Source organism: Ascaphus truei, chromosome 4, assembly GCF_040206685.1.
Source record: "Ascaphus truei isolate aAscTru1 chromosome 4, aAscTru1.hap1, whole genome shotgun sequence".
NCBI lineage: Eukaryota > Metazoa > Chordata > Amphibia > Anura > Ascaphidae > Ascaphus > Ascaphus truei.
This window is the reverse complement of record NC_134486.1, coordinates 54,533,091-54,559,063: the sequence shown is the minus strand read 5'-3', so window position 1 is coordinate 54,559,063 and position 25,973 is coordinate 54,533,091. Positions and strand designations below refer to the sequence as shown.

General features: G+C 51.6%; 2 protein-coding genes across 4 annotated transcripts in view; one reads left to right on the top strand and one right to left on the bottom strand.

Annotated features, from left to right (window-relative positions):
* Positions 1-19,694, bottom strand: part of CAMKMT (calmodulin-lysine N-methyltransferase) — a 536,774-nt gene extending 517,080 nt beyond the window's left edge. The window contains exons 1-3 of one of the 3 annotated variants that reach the window (XR_012800899.1): positions 19,332-19,444; positions 3,907-4,060; positions 621-1,112 (exon numbers count right to left, since the gene is read on the bottom strand). Coding sequence is in view for 1 of the 3 variants with exons in the window: in XM_075595793.1 (XP_075451908.1) it covers positions 19,332-19,460 (129 nt within the window). In the remaining 2 variants the exon portion in view is untranslated. Of the gene's footprint in view, positions 1-620; positions 1,113-3,906; positions 4,061-19,331 lie in introns of those variants that run through there. The other 2 variants (XR_012800900.1, XM_075595793.1) reach the window with 2 other exon arrangements.
* The window catches only part of PREPL (prolyl endopeptidase like), a 50,522-nt gene continuing 44,229 nt past the window's right edge, over positions 19,681-25,973 (top strand). The window contains exon 1 of the mRNA XM_075595792.1: positions 19,681-20,917. Within this exon, the coding sequence (XP_075451907.1) occupies positions 20,747-20,917 (171 nt within the window). The 5' untranslated portion in view covers positions 19,681-20,746. The remainder of the gene's footprint in view (positions 20,918-25,973) is intronic.

Genomic DNA, 25,973 nt, shown 5'->3' with positions numbered 1-25,973 from the left:
ATTACCAGGAATCACACCCGTCTCCCTCCCTGCTCACCTGGACCTATCCCTGCGAGCACCCAGACAGGCCTCCGCTCCACCCCTTGCTACCTCCTTCCTTTATAACCACAGTCTGCCCTCTCCGTCGTCGCTCAGTATAGCTTCTCTGTGGCTCCTGTGTGCAGTGTCTTTGCCTAGCTCTGCTCTCTGTTGCAGCTCTTGTTCCTGTCCCTGCCCGTTTGGATACCCTTGGATTGATCTCGGCTCGGCTTGATTACGTGTACCTATCTACTCCTGGACTCTGCTTTGGACCTCACTACGCTGCTTTCTCCTGCCCCAGACCATAGGCTCTTGGACATTAACCCTCCGACTTCTGGCACCCCGGACTAAGCAAGTATATCGTTAACCCTTTTCTCACCAGGCCCAGCAACGCATCTTACCACACTCCAGGCACGCCCTCACTGCTGTGGGTGCGTGTTATACCCTTACCCACCTCAGTACTGGGGACTGGCCAGGTCTGCGGGCATACAGGCGTTACACAAAGACATTATAAACAGTCATCACCAAATTTAATATGGCTGTCTTGGGGAGGTTTTCTCCTTCCTTCCACCCTCCCCAACCATATCATTTGCACATCTCCATTTCTGAATTACAATTCATATTTATTTATTCTGGTGTTATATTAAAGTCCATGAAACGACTGAAGGATAGAAGGGTCTAAGCCAATCCTGGAGAAGTCTCATTCAGGAGTTATTAAATATTTTAAGATGCAGTATAAAAGTGTTGCAAAAGTAAATGCTCAACTAAAAATAAAAAAAAAAGTGCTGTCAGCTTTAAAACACTATTTTCAGACCTGTCAAAAATTTGTAAGGGCATTAAAAAACACAAGTTCATCATATTCAAACAAGTGTTTGGTCATTAAAACCCCGAATTCACAATAAACGTTGTCCCAGCGGAATGGTCCAGCTTAAGATAGCATGTAATCCATTTGTAGTCTGTTGAAAACTGTAGGTTTCACAAATGGCATCAGGAATCTTGAAGATATAGTGGGTGAACACTTCAAAAATGCATTGGCTGCTGTCAAAGTTCTCCTTATTCCAATTCACACTGGTACAGCGGAATGAGGCTTCTCTCTAATGGAAAAAATAAACAATGATTGGAGAGCTGGCCTATGGTCACATACCCTTCATGCACCAGGCCCTCCAAGGGGATTTTAAGAAAAGCCCTGAGCAGATGGAGGTAGGCTTGGGAAAAAAAAAACCAACAACAACTAAGAAAGAAATATATAATGTAGTATATAGAACCATAAAGCAAATATAAAGAACAAACCTAATTAAATGCACACACAAAAGTCTTAAAAGTAGTATGCATTAAAACAATTGCAGCGTTCCCCTCTAAATTATAAAAAATAAAATAAATGCAGGGAAAGGAGGTGAGCCGAGGAAGCAGAAAGCTCTGTGAAATGCATAAATAACCATGAATAATCCAAATGACAAAAAATGTTTATATAGTGAACATATAAAAACTCCATACAAATATATTGTTTTTAAAAAAAGGTTCTTAAAATGTATTTTTTATACTCGAACATCCAATCCGTTGTTTCTCATAAGCCCACTGACAGTGATTGTGTTATGGTTTCTTTATCAAGTTGTGTTTGAGATCACATTGCAGCCCGAGTATCTGTATGTTACAATTACACCTCAAAAACAATAATTGTATTCATTTTCCTTATGGTTGACAAAACAGTTCAATGGGCTATAGCAGAGACTTTTCAATAGATGATGTACAGTACATTGTTTCTCAATCAATCCATGTGTCAGGTTCATACCTGACATGTACTAGTAGCCCTTGCTCCCAGCCTGCAGTTGCCCCGCTCATCCACTGGGACTGCTGTTCCTCCTGCAAGTGCTGCCAGGAAACCTTATAGCCTGCACCTTTTCCTGTCTCCAACCTGTCCTATTTAAGCCCTCTCTTCCGGCTTGTCTTTGTATACTGCCCTTTATCTGCTGCCCCTTATGCTTGTCTTTTATTATAAGGATCCCCAAACATGGCCCCCGAGACAGGACATCTGCCTCTACCAACATGACCGCTGATGCAGGAAGTCAGCCTCATTCTGGATCTATTGCCTGCACCCTTTATAAGGCTGAGTTTATACTGTGTGCGATGGCGCTTGCACACGCCCCAAACACAAAGTGCAGGATCCCTTGAGGCCGCTCCTAGTGCGCGTGCACTCACACGACAGAGCGGCCGCGTTTTGAAAAGACAAAGTTTATTTTCAAGTGTCAGTCGCGTCACGTGAGCGGTTCAGCCAATCACAGCGAACCAGCTTCATGATTTTATAGCCACGCCCCCAACACTGTGAGCACAGATCGCTTGTGCTACAGCAGCAAGAGCTCGCACTCTCGCAAGTGGCCTAAGGCTGCATTCCCCTCTCTTCCTTGCCTGTGCAAGATACTGTTTTGCTGGACTCCCGGTTGCCAACTCCAGCCTGTGACCGCGCCCAAGCTGTTTTCTCCAGCCCTGACCTCGGAACTGTGATCTCTATAATCCTACCTTCTCCTACCCTGACATCAAACCTCACAATTCTGCTATTCAGGATTCGGATCCCAAGTATGGGTCGGTCTCTACTCCCCACCTCTGTCTAGCGGGACTGTCTCCTGGACAGTACACAGCGACATACACGACCAGAACACTTAGTTATTGTATTGGGTGTTTGTTGTATATTAACTTGGTCCTTGCCTGTAATCTGGCTTGCCCCTTTTTTGTCCCTGTTCTGGAGTCCAGTTCCTGTCCCAGTCTTAGCTTTTGTCGCTGTCTGCCTTAGACCCAGACAACATCACTTCGCTACCTGCAACCCCATATATGCCTTTCCTTGTTGCCTCACTCTTCCGGCCACTGGGATCCACTCCTGAAGTACAGCCACTTTGACACCATGGATGAGTTTAAGCTGCTATAATAGACATAGTCAGCAATCTGTGTTATTGTTCATGATATTGCAGTTAGATAATATAGAGATATTTAAACCCATCAAATATTGTTGGTTAATTTGTCAATATTTACTCTAGCAAATCATAAATGAAGAACCTGAATGATTTTTCTACACCTGCCTGGAAAGCAGAGGGAAGTGAGCTATGAATTTATAGCAGAATTGCATTCCCTTTGAAACAACTGCTTACCTCCCACCTTTTCACTACAAAACTAATAATTGATGTCGCTACATTTGGCAGGAAAGAACGCTGTGCTTTCTAATCACCACTTGTGAAAACTGTAAAACCAAAGAGTTCAGCTTCAAATCCCAGCAAGGTTCATTCAGCATTTCATCCTACCATGGAGATAGAAATCAGTAGCAATTTTAATTGGGCAATATTAAATGTGTATCTCGCTACGAAAGTGCTCTTGATAAAAGGAGCTGTTGAAGTTCCTAATAATTACAAGCCAAACCTCTAACAGCATTGCAGCAGCATTTATTACTTCTTGTGCCAGTTAAAATATGATACAGCTTTGATGCTGTGATACATTTCAACCACATAATGTACTAAAATAGTCTTGCATTACATGCATGCAGCAATAACTAATTCACTGATAACATTGGCAGACAACTATTGGGATTATATTTTAGAGATGGAAAATGGCAAAAAAGGACTATATTGTTTTTATCATTAACCAATCACAGATGCGTAAATAAACACACAGGGCCAGGAAGCAATTTTGACCAGTGTCATGATGAAAACAAGTCACAAAACTGAGACATACTGTTACTTTTAAGGCTATAAAAATATCCCCCTCCCCACAAACAATAACCACTCTTCTGTTGTGGAAATTGAACTGCTGAACTTAAGTAAACATTTAAGCTGCTATCAGGAACAGACAAATTAAATAAAAACCATTAAGGATAGTTTCACCAAGGGGAGAATGTATTCAGTTTACCGGAATTTTCTTTTCCTGTACTCCACTAATGGCAGTGGGTGCTAATTGGGATTAGCTCCTTCCTCAGCACAGTAGAACATGAAACTCCTCTGCAGATACCTGCCATACATGTCACTCCCACTACTTGCAGAACATTCTTTGGTTTCTCCAATAGCTATTAAACAGAACAGAGACCTATTAGTGTCCCTGTAATAATGATGTACCCACTGCTATTAGTGGAGTACAGGAAAATACATTTATAGTAAATCTGAATTAATTTTCTCTTGTCCTGTTCCCCACATGGCAGTGGGTACTAATTGGGGTATACCAAAACTCACTTACTTCGAACTTGTAGTATGTATTTCATGAAAGTGTGAAATAAGGACCAGACCGAAGCTTTACAAATCTGCATTGGCGATGCTCTGGTAGAATGTGCATTCATTCCTTGAGGGACTTTTTTGTCTTTAAGGTTATAGGCTATTTTGATACACAAAGTAATTAATCATTATAAGGTTGCCCATGAGGCTCGCTGCCCCCTTCTAGAACCTTCTGGGAGTATAAACAGCCTGTTAGATTTTCGGTATTTTTAAATTCTGAGTAGGTGTGCTCTCAAACATTTACTACATCTAAGTTATGTAGTCTTGCCTCCCTACGATTAGCAGGATTCGGGCAGAAACATGGAAGAAGGATTTCTTGAGTGATATGAAATGCAGATACGACTTTTGGAAGGAACCACGATACAAGTCTTACGACTGCTTTATCCTGGTGAAAAACGAGAAAATGTTCCTTGCACGAACGAGTCTGCAATTCTCCCACTCTTCTTGCAGATAAAATTGCTAAAATACGGTCTTCAACATTAATAACATCATAATAGTATTTTATGCAACGATTTGATCGGGTGATCCACTAGAGCAGCTAACGCTAGCGAAAGATCCAACATTTATACTATACATTTTATTTGGGGTCTCAGGTGCCCGACAGCCTATAGAAATCTCAGCTCTAGTGTATCTGATGCAACATCTTTTTCTAATAAAGAGAACAAGGTTGATACTTGGACATTAAGAGAACTTAAACTGATGTTTTCCTCGAACCCAGTCTGTTAAAATTCCACCCCATTTGACAGAGGAAGGATTGAAACAATTGACTTTCACTTTCCTACCTCAGACCTGAAAACCGCACCAGATTCCATAATAAAATTCACAAGATTGACAATTTTCTGCCTGTCAGATTTAAATTGTTCTGATATGAACAATTACTGGTAGACAGCAGACCTAATAGAGGCCGATCCCTTGAGAAAGCGCCTCCGCGAAACCGCTGTCGGGATTGCTGTATTAGACTACCAGGGGTATTTAAGTACGATCTGAAGCATTAGCTTCATGACTTGCCGAGTCCACGACCGCAGAGTATGCCATATATACTGTGTACCAGTTGCTATGAGTATTCTTTACATCACCACTGAAATCGCAAGTACTTTAATACTTTCTGATATCTCATAGCTGTTTTCATGTACTAGTGGTGTGTAGCACAGCTCATTGTGAGTGTTCTTTTTAAACACCCACGCAACCATACTCTCCATACCCTGTTACATGTGCCTAACAAGGTTTAACAGTCAATTTGGAACTACCCCTTACTGTATGTGACTAAGGGAGAGGAATTGGCATTTTTTTTTAGCTCCTCAGTTGTTCTCCATTGAGTTATACACCTATTACTGTGCTATCACTAGTTTTCTACTAACTATTCATATATTGATGTATATGTTTGGTGCACTTATGAGCATGGCTATCATTTAATATAGTAACAATTGTAGAGTGGTCGTGGGAGGGGGGAGTTTGCCTAGGAGCTCCCTTCCTCCTAGTAGGCTCATCCGCCTATTTTTGTGTGGCTATCGAGCCAGGTTACTACCCTAGTTTAGGGACAGTGACAATATGACAGCACTTTGAGCAATTACTTTTTGTGGCTCTTCGTCCTGTACCCTGGAGTCTTTTTTAACTCTCTATATTTTAAAATTATAATTAATAAACTGTTTTTAGATTATACATCATATCACAATATTATACACTAGGGATGTTTCGAGTTTTGTCCTTTTCCCTAATTTGGGGTCACCCAACTATCGCATTATACTGTATGATTGAGTGCTGACATAAGGGTATCTCATTGGTCTACTGTCTATCAGTAATTGTTCATTTGCCCTTTAGCACCGTCCACCTTATATTGTTTAAATATAATTATAAGGGAGTGCTGGTGTCATATGTGTTTGAGAAAAAAAATTGTCAGAACAGGCCTCACTAGGGTCAACTTCTTCGGCTCTGTATGCTGCACTGGACCTTGCTTCAGAAGTCTGAGGAATCCTTGGCCAGTAAGATATTATTGCTATAACCTCTGCCTTGTCTATCCTTTTTCTTTCTTAGGACTTTCGCTATAAGCGGTAAATCAGTGAGAAAATATGCTAAATTGAAGTTCCAATGGAAATGCTACGCATCTACCTGGCTAGTGAGATGGTGGGGGGTACCTTGGGCAGACATTTTTCACCTTGTTTTGATGTGTTGCCATAAGATCTGTTTGGGGTTGTCCCCACCGACGTATCAGCTGATACATGCGAGTCCTGTTCGCAATCTCCTGGGTGGATGATGGTTCAGCTTAGAAAATCAGCCGTCGTGTTCTCACGTCCGGGAATATGATCTGCTGTAATATTGTCGAGAAGAGTTTGGCCCAAAAAAGACTTTATATTGCAAGAGCTGGAAGCCTTCTGCTCCTGGTCCCTCTACTCACTGGAAAGTGATGCTGTTACCCCATACGTTTGCAAGCAAGACATGTTCCAAAAATGGACTGCCGCATGACCCTCTCCACCCTACGATCCATCATGTCATGAAATTACACTGCATCATTCACTAGAAATTCGAGCGATTGCAGCATCCACCTTCAAAGGGGGGAGGGAGAGGAGGGGAGGTTCTTCCAATTCTTAACGTTTGTCGGAGAACGGGTACATCTTTGGCCAATTTCACTCCGCCTCTATTATTTCTTTTATAACATAACGTGATGGAAAGTCTTGACTTCTTTTGAGAGTTGCGGAAAAGTTGTATCCTCCAACTCCAGAACCTAAGGCTGCGTCCAGGGGGCTGAGGGAAAGCGGGTGCTTTCCCTGGCCTTGGTTAGCGCGCCGTCAGTGGGCGTGTCGGGGGGCGGGCCAGTGACCTCACGGAGCTGGTTCGCCCTCATTGGGCGAACCGCTCACGTGACCGGCCCTGCGCTCCCATGAGCACGAAATCTAACATTTGGATAAGACCTACACTTCCGCATGCTTGCGGAAGCGTAGGCGAGCCCCTACTAAAGCCGCTCTCCTTGCGGCTGAAGAGGCTCACTGGTAAGCACCAGCGCGCCTCAGCACGGGCGCTGACCATGCCCGAGGCCTAATGCATTGCATTGATCAATGGATCGAATCACTCTTCGTTTAATGCATCATGATCAGATCAATCCCAGTACTTCACTTCTGAGTACTGGTGTAGCACGTCAGATTCCTCCAACGAAAATGCTCCTCTCCTATCCAGGCTTGTTTGGGACCTTGATCTCTTCTGGGTCTGTTTAGTTGCCTGTAACAGAATTGATGCGACAGCGAGGGAGACTATCTTTCATCCAGTATAGGAAAGTAGACATCTGGTCATTGGGCTCAAAGGCCACAGACTTTAAAACACTCGACGCATAACTTTTTTTGTGTTAAGAGATGGCTTATTACAAGCCACAATAAGTCTGCCTTTCTTAGCAACCTTTTTTTTTACTTATGAAAACGCCATAGGTTGGTATTGCCCCTTTAAAAATACTATGGCCAGGTCCGCATGGCACCATTGCACGTATAACATCAGAGTGTTTTAATGCTTTAAGAGACGACACGTAGGAGCGTATATGCTGTGACTCCCTGCCTCCTGCACACAGGGGGATGCCCATGGCTTACCTCAGCTATGCGTTCCAAACTGCCTGTGTTGTTCCACTACAATTGTGCAGAGGTTCTGCCTGGTCGCAGGGCCTCCAGCAGCTTCAGGGGGAGAGAGGTTGATGACCCCCAGATTGAACAGCACTAACGCAATCCTGGGGAGTCCCAATTTAATGAAATAAAAACCCACTGCTGGGCTGTAGGACAGGAAAGAGACTGTTCTGCATGTAGTGGGAGGAAATTACATACCAGGTACCTACAGAAGTTTTCTGTCCAACTGCGCTGAAGGAGGAGCTAACCCCAATTCATACCCACTGCTATGTGGGGAACAGGAAAAAAAACTTCAAAAGAAAGCCATACGAGGCTACTGTATGAATTAAGGTCTCCTGGCTGCAAAACTAGGTCAGAAGTGGAGTAACAAAACTGCAAGAGATTCAAAGAAAAGATCCCATTAGAAGCAATGGGACGTTTTGAATTTATACATTTGGTACAATAAGTTTGCCCCAATTGTACCCTGTTCTTGCAGAGGATAGACTTTTACCATAAGGTCAGTTTGCTGGCTTAATTTTAACTATGCACGTTAAACCTAAAAATTGATTTAAAAAAAAAATCTCAACAAATGCTTAGTGAGGAAAAACAAATATTGAGCCTTTATTGAACTGCTCCATTACAATCGCACATTTTGCTTGTGAGCAGGCATTGTGTACATAACTAAATTAAGTTCAACTTCCATAATCCCCAGTACATCAGCATACCTTTTAATGTTAACTACAATTTTTTCTCCAAATCTCTTGGCTCCAGAAAGGTTCACCCCTTGAGCAACACGTTGTCTGCTTTTTAACATTAAATGTGTGACATTTACGTGAAATAAATAGAAAGATGAAGTGATTTTAAGGCTGAAGAAAACTATATATATTTTTAGTACATTTGTATGTTTGCAAGACTTCACTGCACCTTTAAAAAAGGTCTTCCTTCCAGTGTGTAGGGGCGTACAACCAAAAAAGTCAAAGAGGGAACAAAGTAGTGCAATATTCCCAATCAAACTGTGGATAAGACATGGAGTGATCAGAACACGCACAGATTTCCAGTGAGTATCAGGCAATAGGGCGATTTTATAGTCAGAGGATCCATGGATCGATAACATTACTGAGAATCCAGTATCACAATGGCAGCATAAACCCAAAAGGAGTAGAAAGAGAGAAACAGTGTAATCCGTATACAAGTATATTAAAAACAGAGGCCACACAATTGTATGCGCGTACAATGTAACAAATAAAAATATCATAGAAAGTAGCTATGGACGACAGGGAGGGCACCAAAACTCAGCTCAAAGCCTCGCGAGCTGGTTTTACGTGAGTGACGTTATGTCCTGCTTTTCATCCATCACCACTTGCGATTTATGCGTTCCAGCGTCCGCCAGCGACTCTTCCTGTACTTAGGGCAATGCATTTTGCATGGACAGCTTTGTCAGGACTCCGGCTATTAGGAGCTATCTTAAATACCCATGTATAATTCTTTGAACAAATCAAATTGCAAGTTTACAAAAACTGCACACAGGCAGATGGCATAATTATTTAACTCTCACACCGAAATTACAGTAAAATCAAACAATGTCAATACATTCAATTAGAAATATATCTTTAAATAAATACACAATATGACCTATTTTCTTCTTGGCCCTACAAATAAAGAAAAGCAATTTAAGTCAAAATTATCCCATCATATCTTGAAAATGTAAACTGATGAATCTCGAATTTAAGTAATAAAGATATCAGACTACATATATAACAATTATATATCAGTATAAGAGGAGGAAACTCAATTCAGATAACCACGCTGTGACAGTGAAGAGGTAACCAGGCTCACTAAAAGTTTAAGCCTGTTTCGTTACCTCTGGCCCATTTGTTGGGTTTCAGGAGTGTCAGCTTTTGGACCCAACTGTTGTAAAAGCATTACCTGTAATTATGCGACAAAGAATTTTTGTGTTTTTAACTTTCCAGGGATGCCAGCAAGCAGGGATTGCTGTGGTATGAGTTTCAGAGGGAGGGGAGATTGCAGAGAAAGTGTTGTCACATTGTGTCTATCTAGTCAGGGCCCAGAGTTGCTAGTTCCCCTAAAAATGTACCCAGGAATCAGGTCGGATTCCTGGATGCATGTAGACACACCCGTCACTGTCGCCGCTAGCGAAAGTTATATTTCGCTTGGCGGCGGCGCGGGCATACTGGCATTTGATTGGTTATGGGGCTGTCACATGAGGCGACAGCTCTTGAAAAATCAAATATTGCCAGCTACCAAAATTTGCGGCGCGACGTCGCTCCGTCGCATTTGTTTTTGGGCAACGTTGCGTCGCTGGGCACAATACGCGCGTCCTTAACCTGGTTCCAGCACCTCAGGGACCAGGGATACATTGTGTTTGCAGGAACAAAATGTTGCAAAATTGTCTGTGACCTTTCCCTGTAGCATTTTGTATGTTACTCTTTTTATGTTGCATTTCTACCCACCAATCAGGGGCTGGGTACGTAAACAGCACCTGGGCCCCAATGTTTCAATGTTGTGGGTTTAATAAAAAGGTGGTGAGGGAGACCCTTGCTAGCCATAAGAATTGCAGAAGTTGTTGCTGTAACAGAGAAACTGCAGTGTCCACTCCTGTGCCGGTGTCAGACCTGGAATCCTGTTCCAGGGGGCACTGCAGGGAAGAGAGAACAGGGGAAATCTCTGCGCCTAAGATTATTTGTTACCCCAGTTTTTTCCCCCAGTTGTGAGTATGTGTGTTAATTTTATAAACTCTTGTGTTTCTGTCTGCCGTGTTGATCCTTGGTATTAGTCCTGTTATTATTATTTCACGTGTATTACGGCTGTGAAGCGCTATGTACATTAATGGCGCTATATAAAGATATACATACATTTATCATTTCTATCTTCAGTTTATAGATCACATCTGATACAGACCTCTGCAGTCTCAAAAGCACATGAAAACTCTACGATTTCAATGTATATCCAATAAAATATATCACCACCCACAAAGTATCTTACAGGACATGATAAAAATAATATTGTGCCCATTTTCATAATCACAAAAAACGATACATAAGTAATAATCCCTGAAGAACAGGGCATTACTGGCCAATAATGCCCTGGCAGGAAGAGTTGAAGGCCCGAGGTGAAGCCGAGGGACTTTAACCCAGACAGGGCATTAATGGCCAGTAATGCCCTGTTCTGAGGGCAGTGAGGGAGGGGGGGGGGACACGAGAGGCGAGGGAGGGGGGGGGACACGAGAGGCGAGGGAGGGGGGGGGGACACGAGAGGCGAGGGGGGGGGGGAGAGAAGAGCGAGGCGAGGGGGGGGGGGGAGAGAAGAGCGAGGCGAGGGGGGGGGGAGAGAAGAGCGAGGCGAGGGGGGGGGGAGAGAAGAGCGAGGCGAGGGGGGGGGAGAGAAGAGCGAGGCGAGGGGGGGGGGAGAGACGAGCGAGGCGAGGGGGGGGGGGAGAGAAGAGCGAGGCGAGGGGGGGGAGAGAAGGGAGAGGAGCGAGGCGAGGGGGGGGAGAGAAGAGCGAGGCGAGGGGGGGGAGAGAAGAGCGAGGCGAGGGGGGGGAGAGAAGAGCGAGGCGAGGGGGGGGAGAGAAGAGCGAGGCGAGGGGGGGGAGAGAAGAGCGAGGCGAGGGGGGGGAGAGAAGAGCGAGGCGAGGGGGGGGGGGAGAGAAGAGCGAGACGAGGGGGGGGGGAGAGAAGAGCGAGACGAGGGGGGGGGAGAGAAGAGCGAGACGAGGGGGGGGAGAGAAGAGCGAGACGAGGGGGGGGAGAGAAGAGCGAGACGAGGGGGGGGAGAGAAGAGCGAGGGGGGGAGAGAAGAGCGAGGCGAGGGGGGGGGGAGAGAAGAGCGAGGCGAGGGGGGGGGGGGAGAGAAGAGCGAGGCGAGGGGGGGGAGGAGAGAAGACCGAGGCGAGGGGGGGGGAGAGAAGAGCGAGGCGAGGGGGGGGGAGAAGAGCGAGGCGAGGGCGGGGGAGAGAAGAGCGAGGCGAGGGGGGGGGAGAGAAGAGCGAGGCGAGGGGGGGGGGAGAAGAGCGAGGCGAGGGGGGGGGAGAGAAGAGCGAGGCGAGGGGGGGGGGAGAAGAGCGAGGCGAGGGGGGGGGGGAGAAGAGCGAGGCGAGGGGGGGGGAGAAGAGCGAGGCGAGGGGGGGGGGAGAGAAGAGCGAGGCGAGGGGGGGGGGGAGAGAAGAGCGAGGCGAGGGGGAGAGAGAGAAGAGCGAGGCGAGGGGGGGAGAGAGAAGAGCGAAGCGAGGGGGGGGAGAGAAGAGCGAGGCGAGGGGGGAGAGAAGAGCGAGGCGAGGGGGGGGAGAGAAGAGCGAGGCGAGGGGGGAGAGAAGAGCGAGGCGGGGAGAGAAGAGCGAGGCAGGGAGAGAAGAGCGAGGCGAGGGGGGGAGAGAAGAGCGAGGCGAGAGGGGGAGAGAAGAGCGAGGCGAGGGGGGGGAGAGAAGAGCGAGGCGAGGGGGGGAGAGAAGGGAGAGGAGCGAGGCGAGGGGGGGGAGAGAAGAGCGAGGCGAGGGGGGGGGGAGAGAAGAGCGAGACGAGGGGGGGGAGAGAGAAGAGCGAGACGAGGGGGGGGGAGAGAAGAGCGAGACGAGGGGGGGGGGAGAGAAGAGCGAGACGAGGGGGGGGGGAGAGAAGAGCGAGACGAGGGGGGGGGAGAGAAGAGCGAGGCGAGGGGGGGAGAGAAGAGCGAGGCGAGGGGGGAGAGAAGAGCGAGGCGGGGAGAGAAGAGCGAGGCGGGGAGAGAAGAGCGAGGCGAGGGGGGGAGAGAAGAGCGAGGCGAGAGGGGGAGAGAAGAGCGAGGCGAGGGGGGGGAGAGAAGAGCGAGGCGAGGGGGGGGAGAGAAGGGAGAGGAGCGAGGCGAGGGGGGGGAGAGAAGAGCGAGGCGAGGGGGGGGGGGAGAGAAGAGCGAGACGAGGGGGGGGGGAGAGAAGAGCGAGACGAGGGGGGGGGGAGAGAAGAGCGAGACGAGGGGGGGGGGGGAGAGAAGAGCGAGACGAGGGGGGGGGGAGAGAAGAGCGAGACGAGGGGGGGGGAGAGAAGAGCGAGGCGAGGGGGGGGAGAGAAGAGCGAGGCGAGGGGAGAGAAGAGCGAGGCGAGGGGGGGGGGAGAGAAGAGCGAGGCGAGGGGGGGGGGAGAGAAGAGCGAGGCGAGGGGGGGGGAGAGAAGAGCGAGGCGAGGGGGGGGGAGAGAAGAGCGAGGCGAGGGGGGGGGAGAGAAGAGCGAGGCGAGGGGGGGGGAGAGAAGAGCGAGGCGAGGGGGGGGGAGAGAAGAGCGAGGCGAGGGGGGGGGAGAGAAGAGCGAGGCGAGGGGGGGGGAGAGAAGAGCGAGGCGAGGGGGGGGAGAGAAGAGCGAGGCGAGGGGGGGGAGAGAAGAGCGAGGCGAGGGGGGGGGAGAGAAGAGCGAGGCGAGGGGGGGGAGAGAAGAGCGAGGCGAGGGGGGGGGAGAGAAGAGCGAGGCGAGGGGGGGGAGAGAAGAGCGAGGCGAGGGGGAGGCGAGGGGGGGAGAGAAGAGCGAGGCGAGGGCGGGGGAGAGAAGAGAGAGGCGAGGGCGGGGGAGAGAAGAGCGAGGCGAGGGCGGGGGAGAGAAGAGAGAGGCGAGGGCGGGGGAGAGAAGAGAGAGGCGAGGGGCGGGGGAGAGAAGAGCGAGGCGAGGGGGGGGAGAGAAGAGCGAGGCGAGGGGGGGGAGAGAAGAGCGAGGCGAGGGGGGGGAGAGAAGGGAGAGGAGCGAGGCGAGGGGGGGGGAGAGAAGAGCGAGGCGAGGGAGAGGAGCGAGGCGAGGGGGGGGAGAGGAGCGAGGCGAGGGGGGGGAGAGAAGAGCGAGGCGAGGGAGAGAAGAGCGAGGCGAGGGGGGGGGGAGAGACGAGCGAGACGAGGGGGGGGGAGAGAAGAGCGAGACGAGGGGGGAGGGAGAGAAGAGCGAGACGAGGGGGGGGGAGAGAAGAGCGAGACGAGGGGGGGGGAGAGAAGAGCGAGACGAGGGGGGGGGAGAGAAGAGCGAGACGAGGGGGGGGGGAGAGAAGAGCGAGACGAGGGGGGGGGGAGAGAAGAGCGAGACGAGGGGGGGGGAGAGAAGATCGAGACGAGGGGGGGGGAGAGAAGAGCGAGGCGAGGGGGGGGGGAGAGAAGAGCGAGGCGAGGGGGGGGGGGAGAGAAGAGCGAGACGAGGGGGGGGGGAGAGAAGAGCGAGACGAGGGGGGGGGGAGAGAAGAGCGAGACGAGGGGGGGGGAGAGAAGAGCGAGACGAGGGGGGGGGAGAGAAGAGCGAGACGAGGGGGGGGAGAGAAGAGCGAGACGAGGGGGGGGGGAGAGAAGAGCGAGACGAGGGGGGGGAGAGAAGAGCGAGACGAGGGGGGGGGAGAGAAGAGCGAGACGAGGGGGGGGAGAGAAGAGCGAGGCGAGGGGAGAGAAGAGCGAGGCGAGGGGGGGGGGGAGAGAAGAGCGAGGCGAGGGGGGGGGGAGAGAAGAGCGAGGCGAGGGGGGGGGAGAGAAGAGCGAGGCGAGGGGGGGGAGAGAAGAGCGAGGCGAGGGGGGGGGAGAGAAGAGCGAGGCGAGGGGGGGGGAGAGAAGAGCGAGGCGAGGGGGGGGGAGAGAAGAGCGAGGCGAGGGGGGGGGGAGAGAAGAGCGAGACGAGGGGGGGGGAGAGAAGAGCGAGACGAGGGGGGGGGAGAGAAGAGCGAGACGAGGGGGGGGGAGAGAAGAGCGAGACGAGGGGGGGGGGAGAGAAGAGCGAGACGAGGGGGGGGGGAGAGAAGAGCGAGACGGGGGGGGGGGGAGAGAAGAGCGAGACGAGGGGGGGGGAGAGAAGAGCGAGGCGAGGGGGAGAGAAGAGCGAGGCGAGGGGGGGGGAGAGAAGAGCGAGGCGAGGGGGGGGAGAGAAGAGCGAGGGGGGGGAGAGAAGAGCGAGGCGAGGGGGGGGAGAGAAGAGCGAGGCGAGGGGGGGGGAGAGAAGAGCGAGGCGAGGGGGGGGGAGAGAAGAGCGAGGCGAGGGGGGGGGGAGAGAAGAGCGAGGCGAGGGGGGGGGAGAGAAGAGCGAGGCGAGGGGGGGGGAGAGAAGAGCGAGGCGAGGGGGGGGAGAGAAGAGCGAGGCGAGGGGGGGGAGAGAAGAGCGAGGCGAGGGGGGGGGAGAGAAGAGCGAGGCGAGGGGGGGGAGAGAAGAGCGAGGCGAGGGGGGGGGGAGAGAAGAGCGAGGCGAGGGGGGGGAGAGAAGAGCGAGGCGAGGGGGAGGCGAGGGGGGGAGAGAAGAGCGAGGCGAGGGCGGGGGAGAGAAGAGAGAGGCGAGGGCGGGGGAGAGAAGAGCGAGGCGAGGGCGGGGGAGAGAAGAGAGAGGCGAGGGCGGGGGAGAGAAGAGCGAGGCGAGGGCGGGGGAGAGAAGAGCGAGGCGAGGGGGGGGAGAGAAGAGCGAGGCGAGGGGGGGGAGAGAAGAGCGAGGCGAGGGGGGGGAGAGAAGGGAGAGGAGCGAGGCGAGGGGGGGGAGAGAAGAGCGAGGCGAGGGAGAGGAGCGAGGCGAGGGGGGGGAGAGGAGCGAGGCGAGGGGGGGGAGAGAAGAGCGAGGCGAGGGAGAGAAGAGCGAGGCGAGGGGGGGGGGAGAGACGAGCGAGACGAGGGGGGAGGGAGAGAAGAGCGAGACGAGGGGGGGGGAGAGAAGAGCGAGACGAGGGGGGGGGAGAGAAGAGCGAGACGAGGGGGGGGGGAGAGAAGAGCGAGACGAGGGGGGGGAGAGAAGAGCGAGACGAGGGGGGGGGAGAGAAGAGCGAGACGAGGGGGGGGGGAGAGAAGAGCGAGACGAGGGGGGGGGAGAGAAGAGCGAGACGAGGGGGGGGGAGAGAAGAGCGAGACGAGGGGGGGAGAGAAGAGCGAGGCGAGGGGGGGGGAGAGAAGAGCGAGGCGAGGGGGGGGAGAGAAGAGCGAGGCGAGGGGGGGGGAGAGAAGAGCGAGGCGAGGGCGGGGGAGAGAAGAGAGAGACGAGGGCGGGGGAGAGAAGAGAGAGGCGAGGGCGGGGGAGAGAAGAGCGAGGCGAGGGCGGGGGAGAGAAGAGCGAGGCGAGGGCGGGGGAGAGAAGAGCGAGGCGAGGGCGGGGGAGAGAAGAGAGAGGCGAGGGCGGGGGAGAGAAGAGAGAGGCGAGGGCGGGGGAGAGAAGAGAGAGGCGAGGGCGGGGGAGAGAAGAGAGAGGCGAGGGCGGGGGAGAGAAGAGAGAGGCGAGGGCGGGGGAGAGAAGAGAGAGGCGAGGGCGGGGGAGAGAAGAGAGAGGCGAGGGCGGGGGAGAGAAGAGAGAGGCGAGGGCGGGGGAGAGAAGAGAGAGGCGAGGGCGGGGGAGAGAAGAGAGAGGCGAGGGCGGGGGAGAGAAGAGAGAGGCGAGGGCGGGGGAGAGAAGAGAGAGGCGAGGGCGGGGGAGAGAAGAGAGAGGCGAGGGCGGGGGAGAGAAGAGAGAGGCGAGGGCGGGGGAGAGAAGAGAGAGGCGAGGGCGGGGGAGAGAAGAGAGAGGCGAGGGCGGGGGAGAGAAGAGAGAGGCGAGGGCGGGGGAGAGAAGAGAGAGGCGAGGGCGGGGGAGAGAAGAGAGAGGCGAGGGCGGGGGAGAGAAGAGAGAGGCGAGGGCGGGGGAGAGAAGAGAGAGGCGAGGGCGGGGGAGAGAAGAGAGAGGCGAGGGCGGGGGAGAGAAGAGAGAGGCGAGGGCGGGGGAGAGAAGAGAGAGGCGAGGGCGGGGGAGAGAAGAGAGAGGCGAGGGCGGGGGAGAGAAGAGAGAGGCGAGGGCGGGGGAGAGAAGAGAGAGGCGAGGGCGGGGGAGAGAAGAGAGAGGCGAGGGCGGGGGAGAGAAGAGAGAGGCGAGGGCGGGGGAGAGAAGAGAGAGGCGAGGGCGGGGGAGAGAAGAGAGAGGCGAGGGCGGGGGAGAGAAGAGAGAGGCGAGGGCGGGGGAGAGAAGAGAGAGGCGAGGGCGGGGGAGAGAAGAGAGAGGCGAGGGCGGGGGAGAGAAGAGAGAGGCGAGGGCGGGGGAGAGAAGAGAGAGGCGAGGGCGGGGGAGAGAAGAGAGAGGCGAGGGCGGGGGAGAGAAGAGAGAGGCGAGGGCGGGGGAGAGAAGAGAGAGGCGAGGGCGGGGGAGAGAAGAGAGAGGCGAGGGCGGGGGAGAGAAGAGAGAGGCGAGGGCGGGGGAGAGAAGAGAGAGGCGAGGGCGGGGGAGAGAAGAGAGAGGCGAGGGCGGGGGAGAGAAGAGAGAGGCGAGGGCGGGGGAGAGAAGAGAGAGGCGAGGGCGGGGGAGAGAAGAGAGAGGCGAGGGCGGGGGAGAGAAGAGAGAGGCGAGGGCGGGGGAGAGAAGAGAGAGGCGAGGGCGGGGGAGAGAAGAGAGAGGCGAGGGCGGGGGAGAGAAGAGAGAGGCGAGGGCGGGGGAGAGAAGAGAGAGGCGAGGGCGGGGGAGAGAAGAGAGAGGCGAGGGCGGGGGAGAGAAGAGAGAGGCGAGGGCGGGGGAGAGAAGAGAGAGGCGAGGGCGGGGGAGAGAAGAGAGAGGCGAGGGCGGGGGAGAGAAGAGAGAGGCGAGGGCGGGGGAGAGAAGAGAGAGGCGAGGGCGGGGGAGAGAAGAGAGAGGCGAGGGCGGGGGAGAGAAGAGAGAGGCGAGGGCGGGGGAGAGAAGAGAGAGGCGAGGGCGGGGGAGAGAAGAGAGAGGCGAGGGCGGGGGAGAGAAGAGAGAGGCGAGGGCGGGGGAGAGAAGAGAGAGGCGAGGGCGGGGGAGAGAAGAGAGAGGCGAGGGCGGGGGAGAGAAGAGAGAGGCGAGGGCGGGGGAGAGAAGAGAGAGGCGAGGGCGGGGGAGAGAAGAGAGAGGCGAGGGCGGGGGAGAGAAGAGAGAGGCGAGGGCGGGGGAGAGAAGAGAGAGGCGAGGGCGGGGGAGAGAAGAGAGAGGCGAGGGCGGGGGAGAGAAGAGAGAGGCGAGGGCGGGGAGAAGAGAGAGGCGAGGGCGGGGGAGGGAGAAGAGAGAGGCGAGGGCGGGGGAGAGAAGAGAGAGGCGAGGGCGGGGGAGAGAAGAGAGAGGCGAGGGCGGGGGAGAGAAGAGAGAGGCGAGGGCGGGGGAGAGAAGAGAGAGGCGAGGCGGGGAGAGAAGAGAGAGGCGAGGGCGGGGGAGAGAAGAGAGAGGCGAGGGCGGGGGAGAGAAGAGAGAGGCGAGGGCGGGGGAGAGAAGAGAGAGGCAGGGCGGGGAGAGAAGAGAGAGGCGGGGAGAGAAGAGAGAGGCGAGGGCGGGGGAGAGAAGAGAGAGGCGAGAAGAGAGAGGCGAGGCGGGGGAGAGAAGAGAGAGGCGAGGGCGGGGGAGAGAAGAGAGTGGCGAGGGCGGGGGAGAGAAGAGAGAGGCGAGGGCGGGGGAGAGAAGAGAGAGGCGAGGGCGGGGGAGAGAAGAGAGAGGCGAGGGCGGGGGAGAGAAGAGAGGCGAGGGCGGGGGAGAGAAGAGAGGCGAGGGCGGGGGAGAGAAGAGAGAGGCGAGGGCGGGAGAGAAGAGAGAGGCGAGGGGGGGAGAGAAGAGAGAGGCGAGGGGGGGAGAGAAGAGAGAGGCGAGGGGGGGAGAGAAGAGAGAGGCGAGGGGGGGAGAGAAGAGAGAGGCGAGGGAGGGAGAGAAGAGAGAGGCGAGGGAGGGAGAGAAGAGAGAGGCGAGGGAGGGAGAGAAGAGAGAGGCGAGGGGGGAGAGAAGACAGGTGAGGGGGGATGAGAGAAGACAGGTGAGGGGGATGAGAGAAGAGAGGTGAGGGGTGGATGTTAACTACAAACGAAATAAAAATTACCTTAGCAGAAGCTATACACGTTGTGGAAGAAATATTACTTTATTTCAAGTAACAAAGTTACTATTTGGGACCCATCAGTTTCTGACAGCAGGAGGCGGGACCTGGTATATGGTATCAGCTCTAATGTCATGCGTATTGAGTCCCATTGGGAGAATGGTGCTGCATGAAATAAAGCTATTATATTTACTATGCAGTGCTATTGCAATAGTCACTGAGGAGTTTATCATCAAGTTTCAAGGCCAGACAAAACTCACCTGGATTTCATAGAAGAAAAACCTCCCAGCCCCTTCTCTCGCGGGTCATCATTCCCCCATATCCATCTTGTACCATCACACACTTTACCATTTATCTTTCAGACAATAACTGACGCCTGCCAATGTATTTACATAACAAGACAGGAAAACTCCCCGCCTGTCTGTTTCATCGGTGAAACCTCACTCACATCTTTGCAGACTACACAGCTGATGTAAATGCGGTCACACTGTACTTTATTAGCCACCTCCAGTAGTTGTCATTAAATGGATCTCAGGGGCGGGCACCTCCAGTCTTCAAGGGCCACCAACATGTCAGGTTTTCAGGCTATCCCTGCTTCAGCACAGGTGGCTCAGTGTCCCAGTAAAAACACCTGCGCTGAAGCAGGGATACCCTGAAAACTTGACCTGTTAGTGGAGTTGCCCAACCTGCGACTGGAGCCCATAGAAGGAGCCGTGGCAGTAACGACACACACACAGCTCTGTACCTGTCCTAGCAGCTTCCAGCGGGCTCTGGCGGTTCCTGGCTTCCCCTTGGCGGGGGCTGGGTCCTCTCTCCCTTTGCACAGGGCACCTTCTCTGTCACCGCCGCTCCCAGCTGACTCCGGTCTCTCCATCTCTCCCGCCCGCGGGATCTGCAAACCCGTGCCCGCCGCGCGTGAGCCTAGGCGGTTGTGTGTTTCTACGTCACCGAGCGTGGCGCGAGCCGGCTTCCAACTGTCAGTGCGGCGGAACCCTCGCGGCTACTTCCGGAAACAAGCGGCACGAGCTGTGCCTTGGACACGCCCCCTCTCTCCCCTACGCGTAGCCTATTGGTGGTGGTGGGGCCGGCAGTTTCTGCCTCTTCCCTGCTCCCCTCCTGGCGGAAGACTTGTGTGAAGTGCTGGCAGCGCGCTGCTGATGTAATCACTGCGCGTTGTGTTGTGCCTTCGTGACGTTCCACGTGGGGATGTAATGTGCAGTCACCGCTGAAGAGATGGGTTATGACTTCGGCTCTAGTAGTAATAGTGTGGGATGATGGCAGCTGTGTGAGACCGGGCATCTTTTTAACTATGAAATTAGTATTTAGCCTCGGATTACAGTGTGATCAGACTAAACGCATCGGGCCCTGGATGTGTGAAGTATATACCGTGTTTCACTAGAGCCGCATAATACCCAGTCACCTGGAGAAGGAGAGGCTGGGACACTGCAGCGCTGGGAGTGATGGGTCAGCAGCTTTAAAACAGCAGTTCAAGCAATATCCTTCATGGTTTTTTTTTTTTTTTTTTTTTTAATTAGTTCTGTATTAGGAGAAAATACTTGTAGCATTTAAAAAAAAAGTGTTTTAAAGACAGTTTAATTTTTCAAATGTAGAAGCATTTCCAAAGTGACAGCCCCCTTCCCCTTCTGATAGGCTCTGGCACTTGAGCCCTGCCCTCCCTCTAGCAGTGCACCAATTGTATCTAATAACTGCCCAGGTCAATCATAATCCAGGAACTACATTGCCCAAAATGCTGTGTAAGAACTGAATTAAATAGCCACAAGCAAGCGATTGATTACAGGAGAACAGATTAATTTGCAGCTTTGCTAATCACTTGTCAGTGTGCAGATTGTATTGAATGGGGACATTAATATTTTTTGAACTGCAGCTTTAATGTTTTCCCAGCATTTTTATATCATCACATCTTGCAAGATGCTTTTCTAAGTGTTATTGTGATCTGCAAAGATGTATCTAGCATGGGTGGCAGATCCCAGTTAGCTTCTATGTTCGCTACTTGAGAAGATCCCACCTATCCATTTACCATTGGAATACAGCAGCTTCCAACCAGTGGCTATTGGGGCCTCAATGACTGCATTGTCCGCAGACGGGAAATGAGACCTAGTTTCTCCGGACAGTAAGGCCCACAAAGGGGTCACTGGGATCATGAACCTGCGGGTGAAAGTATTTCTTAAAACAGCCGGATTATTTGTGTACGGAAACCGGTTCCCCCCTGTGATACAAGCACTTCACACCCATGTATGGAGCATCAAAGTAAAACACAAGTGGCCAAAACTATCAGGAAACAATATGTTTCGGGGCTTCAATTCCTGGCAGGTATGTGAGCTATTGTTGATTAACGTTTCCCAATCGATAAACCACAGCTCTGACTTGTTGATGATGACTGATGGCTTTGGTTTCCTTTCTGTAGCTATAAATCAGAGTGAACTTTCCCATGCATCACAGAATTGAAAACCAACTCCACCCTTTTTGTTTGAGGATAACTTTTGGCATAATTTCTGTATGATTGTTTTAACGCTGTGGAGCAATGTATTGCAGGCCCATTTGGCAGCGAATGGGTTAAATGTGTAAGATATCTCCATGTACGCATTTCAGACATTTTATTTAAAAAAAAAAAAAATTTTACATTTCTCAAGTGTGTGATGTTGACACGCAAGCAAGCGTCCTTGTATCATCAGGGATTTTGAGCCCGTTTTAGATGACCTTTTATTTTTCACCATCTTTGGGGTGCAAAAAAAATAAGAAGGGGTTTGAATGAAAAGTCAGATGGGTACAGAAATAATAAAAGGTGAGGGTAGATGGGGTGATGCACACACAGTTTCACTTACACCACTGGAGTAACATGTTATTACATTAACATTACTGTTGCACACTATAAAAAAAAATATATATATTTATATTTTAGTAGAGACTGGCATGTGTCCGTGTTGTTCTCATCGCATTGAGCGTATGTTTTTGCTGAAATCCGATTTAAATGTCACCATTGCAGTTTCTTTACTCCCCAAATTTTACAGGTTGAAATTACTGTTGAAATATGTCAAGGAAAGTTTGTGAAACTACAATAAGTAATGATGCCCATGCGGGGTTTGCTGAGGGGTGTAAACTGAGGTATAGTGAGAAAAGGAACATGACCGAAGTTAAAATAAATCAGCAGTTTAATATAAATGTTTATGCAGTTGGCCCGGACCTTTTAGTGATCTATTGCCCTGTGTCTTTTTATACCAGAAACCTTTGCAACATGGTCCTATATATCAAACGCATCGCTAAGATACAGATAAAATATGTTTATTAATCACACCCATTCCAGAGGTAACTCATTGGGAGTTAACGCTAGGATGGGCACTTGATGCATGTACTCCATGGTGAGATACATGGCCTTTCTAATTGTCCTCAAAAGGCAGGCTTGTATTAGTTTGTGAGATGCATGGAAGAGGAGAGAAGGGAAAGCGAGGAATTATTATTATTAATAATATAAAGCACCAACATATTCTGTATTCCAATCCAGTGTGTGTGTAACGGCTGTACCCCCTTGTCTGACCCCCCCAATCTCACATTGGCCGTGTGGTCTAACCGGTCCCCAGTACGTGATTGTGTATGGTGGTGCACCTGCAAGTAACAGGACTCCTGAGTCTCCCGCTTGATGGTATTAGGGGATGTCATCAGGACAGATAGCTGAGGTAGTGGGTGCGAGTCCAACTTACTGCATGTGCAGCGCCTCCACCTCATCAGGATCTGTGCCTCCGCCGGGAGATGTTCCTGATGAGGAACTCCTTCTTGGTGGTGCCATCCACTGCTGAGTAACTTCACTCTCACACAGTGGATGTATATGCGAACAAGACATCTTTATTTGCATTGTATGGGCAAGCTGCCCCTCACAGATAGCAACTCAGCCGCTCATCTCTGTGCAGCACTCCATTAGGAAGGTCCCTTCTCCCTAATAGATCTGCTTTCCACCTTTACTCTCAAAGAGATTCCCCAGCTTCTCTGGCTGCTGTAAGCTCCTCTCCTGAGCTGCTTTGTCTCTCTCTCCTCTCTTGAGCTGCTCTGTCTGTCAGCTCCTCTAACTCTCTGCGTATGCTCACTGACTCACAGCTAGCATGAGACCCTGCCACACTGTTGCAGACCTTCCCGTGCCTCTAACTGAACAGAGGCAGCACAACAACAGGAAACTGACTCATAACTTTAGGCAGTGCTGTGTCTTATATCACCCCCCAGAGAACAAACCTGCTCTGTACCACTAAGTGGGGGCACATAGCATGTTGTCACTTCCTTTGGGGATATATGACACCTCACCAGGGTGTGAGGGCAAACCTCATTGATTGTTGCTGGCAATCCTGCATACTTACCAAGTTTACTACCAACATGAGAAAGAGATATGTACACCAATCTTAGACATGGCTACATGTGTATAAAATATTATAACTATGTAGCGCACTTTCCCCCACCCCCTGGGAGATATGGCAGCTTGTGTGTGTGTGTGTGTGTGTTTGTGTGTGTGTGTGTGTGGTGCGTTACCTGTGGCTCACAGGATGTCTGAGCTTCCGCTGCTGGAAGCCTGGGGTGTGTCTGATGCCAGCTCCTCCACCTGTACGGGATCCTTACAGTGTTGGAGAACTCCATCACAGGACAATGTACCCAGTAACACACCAGAATATGGTATAACAATATTTACTAAGAACAAATTGAATGCACACATATAATATACAACCACACCATATAAGGCCTATAGTGATAATCCCGCACAGTACTTGGGTGCAGGGACAGCAATGTCCTAGTGTCCGGCCCACAATAGGCAGTCCCACCCCAAGTGTGTGTGTGACAGCGCTGCCCACAACTAACGTGTGTAGAGTTGGTGCACTTGGTGATACCTGCCGGAGGCTCCAGCACCCGTAGCGCCGACTGTAGACAATGAGCCGTCCAGTCCCACGCCATCATCGTCGGTGACGAGTCCGCCTCCACGTGGGGTGGTGTCCAGCAGGAGTGTCCCACCGTTATAGTCTCTCTCTGTGCGTGGTGATCAGGTCCCAGACCACCTGTTGCCAGGTTGCAGCCGCGTCCTGGCTGTGTCCCTCACGCTTATGCTACAGGGGCAGTATCTACTGGGCCTGTCCCTGCAGCAACCACAAGCTCCAGGGGGAGTCGGGGCCTAAGGGGGTCTTTGGCCTAGTGCAGGGGTCACAGACACCCTGCACTCACACCCTACTCTCTTCTTGTCCCAGCTCCAACTGGCGTGATCTCCCCAGCGCCCCAAATGTATCTATGTGGAAGCAGGAGGATCTGGCCGCATGATAGGCCGCTATGTGTCACCTGATCCTGCAGCCCTATGGCCTCCTGGCGGCTGTAGTTCCCCTGCAGAGCTATTCTTAACATAGCTGCCGCTTGCGCCTGCTACTGCACATGCGCACTTATGTAATGGCTGCTGCACTTCTGCGCATGCGCACAATCTCGCGCATGCGCCCGCACATCAAAGATGGCGGCGCCCTGCATAGGGGAGCCTCCGGCGACTCGGTTGCTGCTCCATATCCCCCACCTTGCTCCTGCAGCCTCCCGGTAGCACCGCACGCTCCCCGGCCTCAGCGGAGGTAAGCGGAGCCAGCGAAGACCCAAGGGGGAACCTGGCCACATTTCTAAAAAAATATTGTATTGACATAAGCCCTTTTGCTGCGCTTAAGATTGCCATGACATTCTTAGGCTCTTTTACTTGTTTTTTAGGGGGGAGAGTGTTGACCGTATTCTGAACTAAGGAGAATTGCCCTCGTTTTGTTCGCATTATCAATACACCTGTCGCAACACACGATTCCTTTGCGATCACGGAATTCTACTTTGTTGCTAGCAGACTTCCACCTCCGAAAGGATATGTATTGGTACAAAGCTATTCAACAGGTGGCCCGCAACGAGCCTTGATGTGTCAATTACAGTCCTCCTGCTAATTTCATACTAGTTGTTAAGTGCAGTGTTGCACACTGAAAATCGCTTGTAAGTTAAAGTGATGTAAATATATATATATATATATATATATATATATATATATATGATACAGATGTTATAAATCCTTACAGAATGTAGTGTAGTATATTCATTTTAAGTACTTAAATGGATCTAAAATTACATTCCCTCTTGATTGTAAACTCGCACAAGCAGGGCCCTCATTACCTTTTGTATCTGTGCTTATTTGGTATGACATTTTATTTCTGTCAGTTATATCAGGGGTGCGCAAACTTACTGGGTTGCGCCTCCCCTCCCTGCTCACCCGCTGTGGCGCGGCGTCAAATGACGCATCGGGGTCACGTGACCCACCGTGTCATTTGACGCCGCAGGGTCATGTGACGTTGTCATGGAGACCAGTGGACCACGGAAGCCAGGTAAATGAGCCGTGCGGCCCGCGGCCCCCCAAAAAAGTCTCACGCCCCGCCTCCCCTGCGGGGACGCGCCCCCCAGTTTGCGCACAGCTGGGTTAGATCACTCTTGTTTGTTTTAGTAGCTCAGGGATGATTTGCATTTATCAGAAGTAGCTTTCCTTACTGAAAAGGTTGGAGACCACTGATGTAGGCAATATAAACATAGGCAGTTGCTTAAATAATTAAACATTTGCCAAAACACCAGGCTCATTGTCCATCTCCATATCAGAAAATGTAATCTGGCCAATGCAACAAAGAGCTTGTAGAAATCCTTTATTCTGTGTCACATTTACACAATTTGTCATGTTCACAGCTCTTAACACTACCACAGAATCAAATACCACATTGTTTGTAAAGTGCCTCAGCCGTAAATAAGCAGTGAAAATAGTTGATAGCATATCCAACATATATATTATATGTTGCACTTGCTAATTATAAAAAATATATAAATGTATTCAATCCAATACAACAAAATTTGGATCCGTGATGTTTCGAGCCTTCTCAAAGCATTGGAGGAGTAAGTAGTAGAGATCAGTGAATTTTCTTCCTTTGCTCAGGATTAGTCTTAAAAATTAGAAGTCATTTTTTTTTATTGAAAATGCATCCAACAGATTTGCAATCCGTACCTGCAAACTGAATCTGAATCTGTCAAACGGGATTATAATAAGGGGAGGAGGAGTATATAGATGGGAATCCGAGCCTCGTGTGGACGGTTTTTAAAGAACCCGAGCGGGGGCTAAGGTAAATTAAATCCGACTTTGGATCTTAGCACGCAGAATCAGATTTGGCCCAAGAAAATCCACAGATCGGATTCAGACAGGTTCGCCCATCTCTAGTGAGTAGTTCTAAAGACTATACCGTGCCCGCTAAAACAATATCAGAATTGAAAAAAAAAGCAATATTACTACCACTGGGCGTGTACATTTTAAACTGTGTTTTATTATTCCATGTTGGCCTGATGTTTCAGTGGGCCT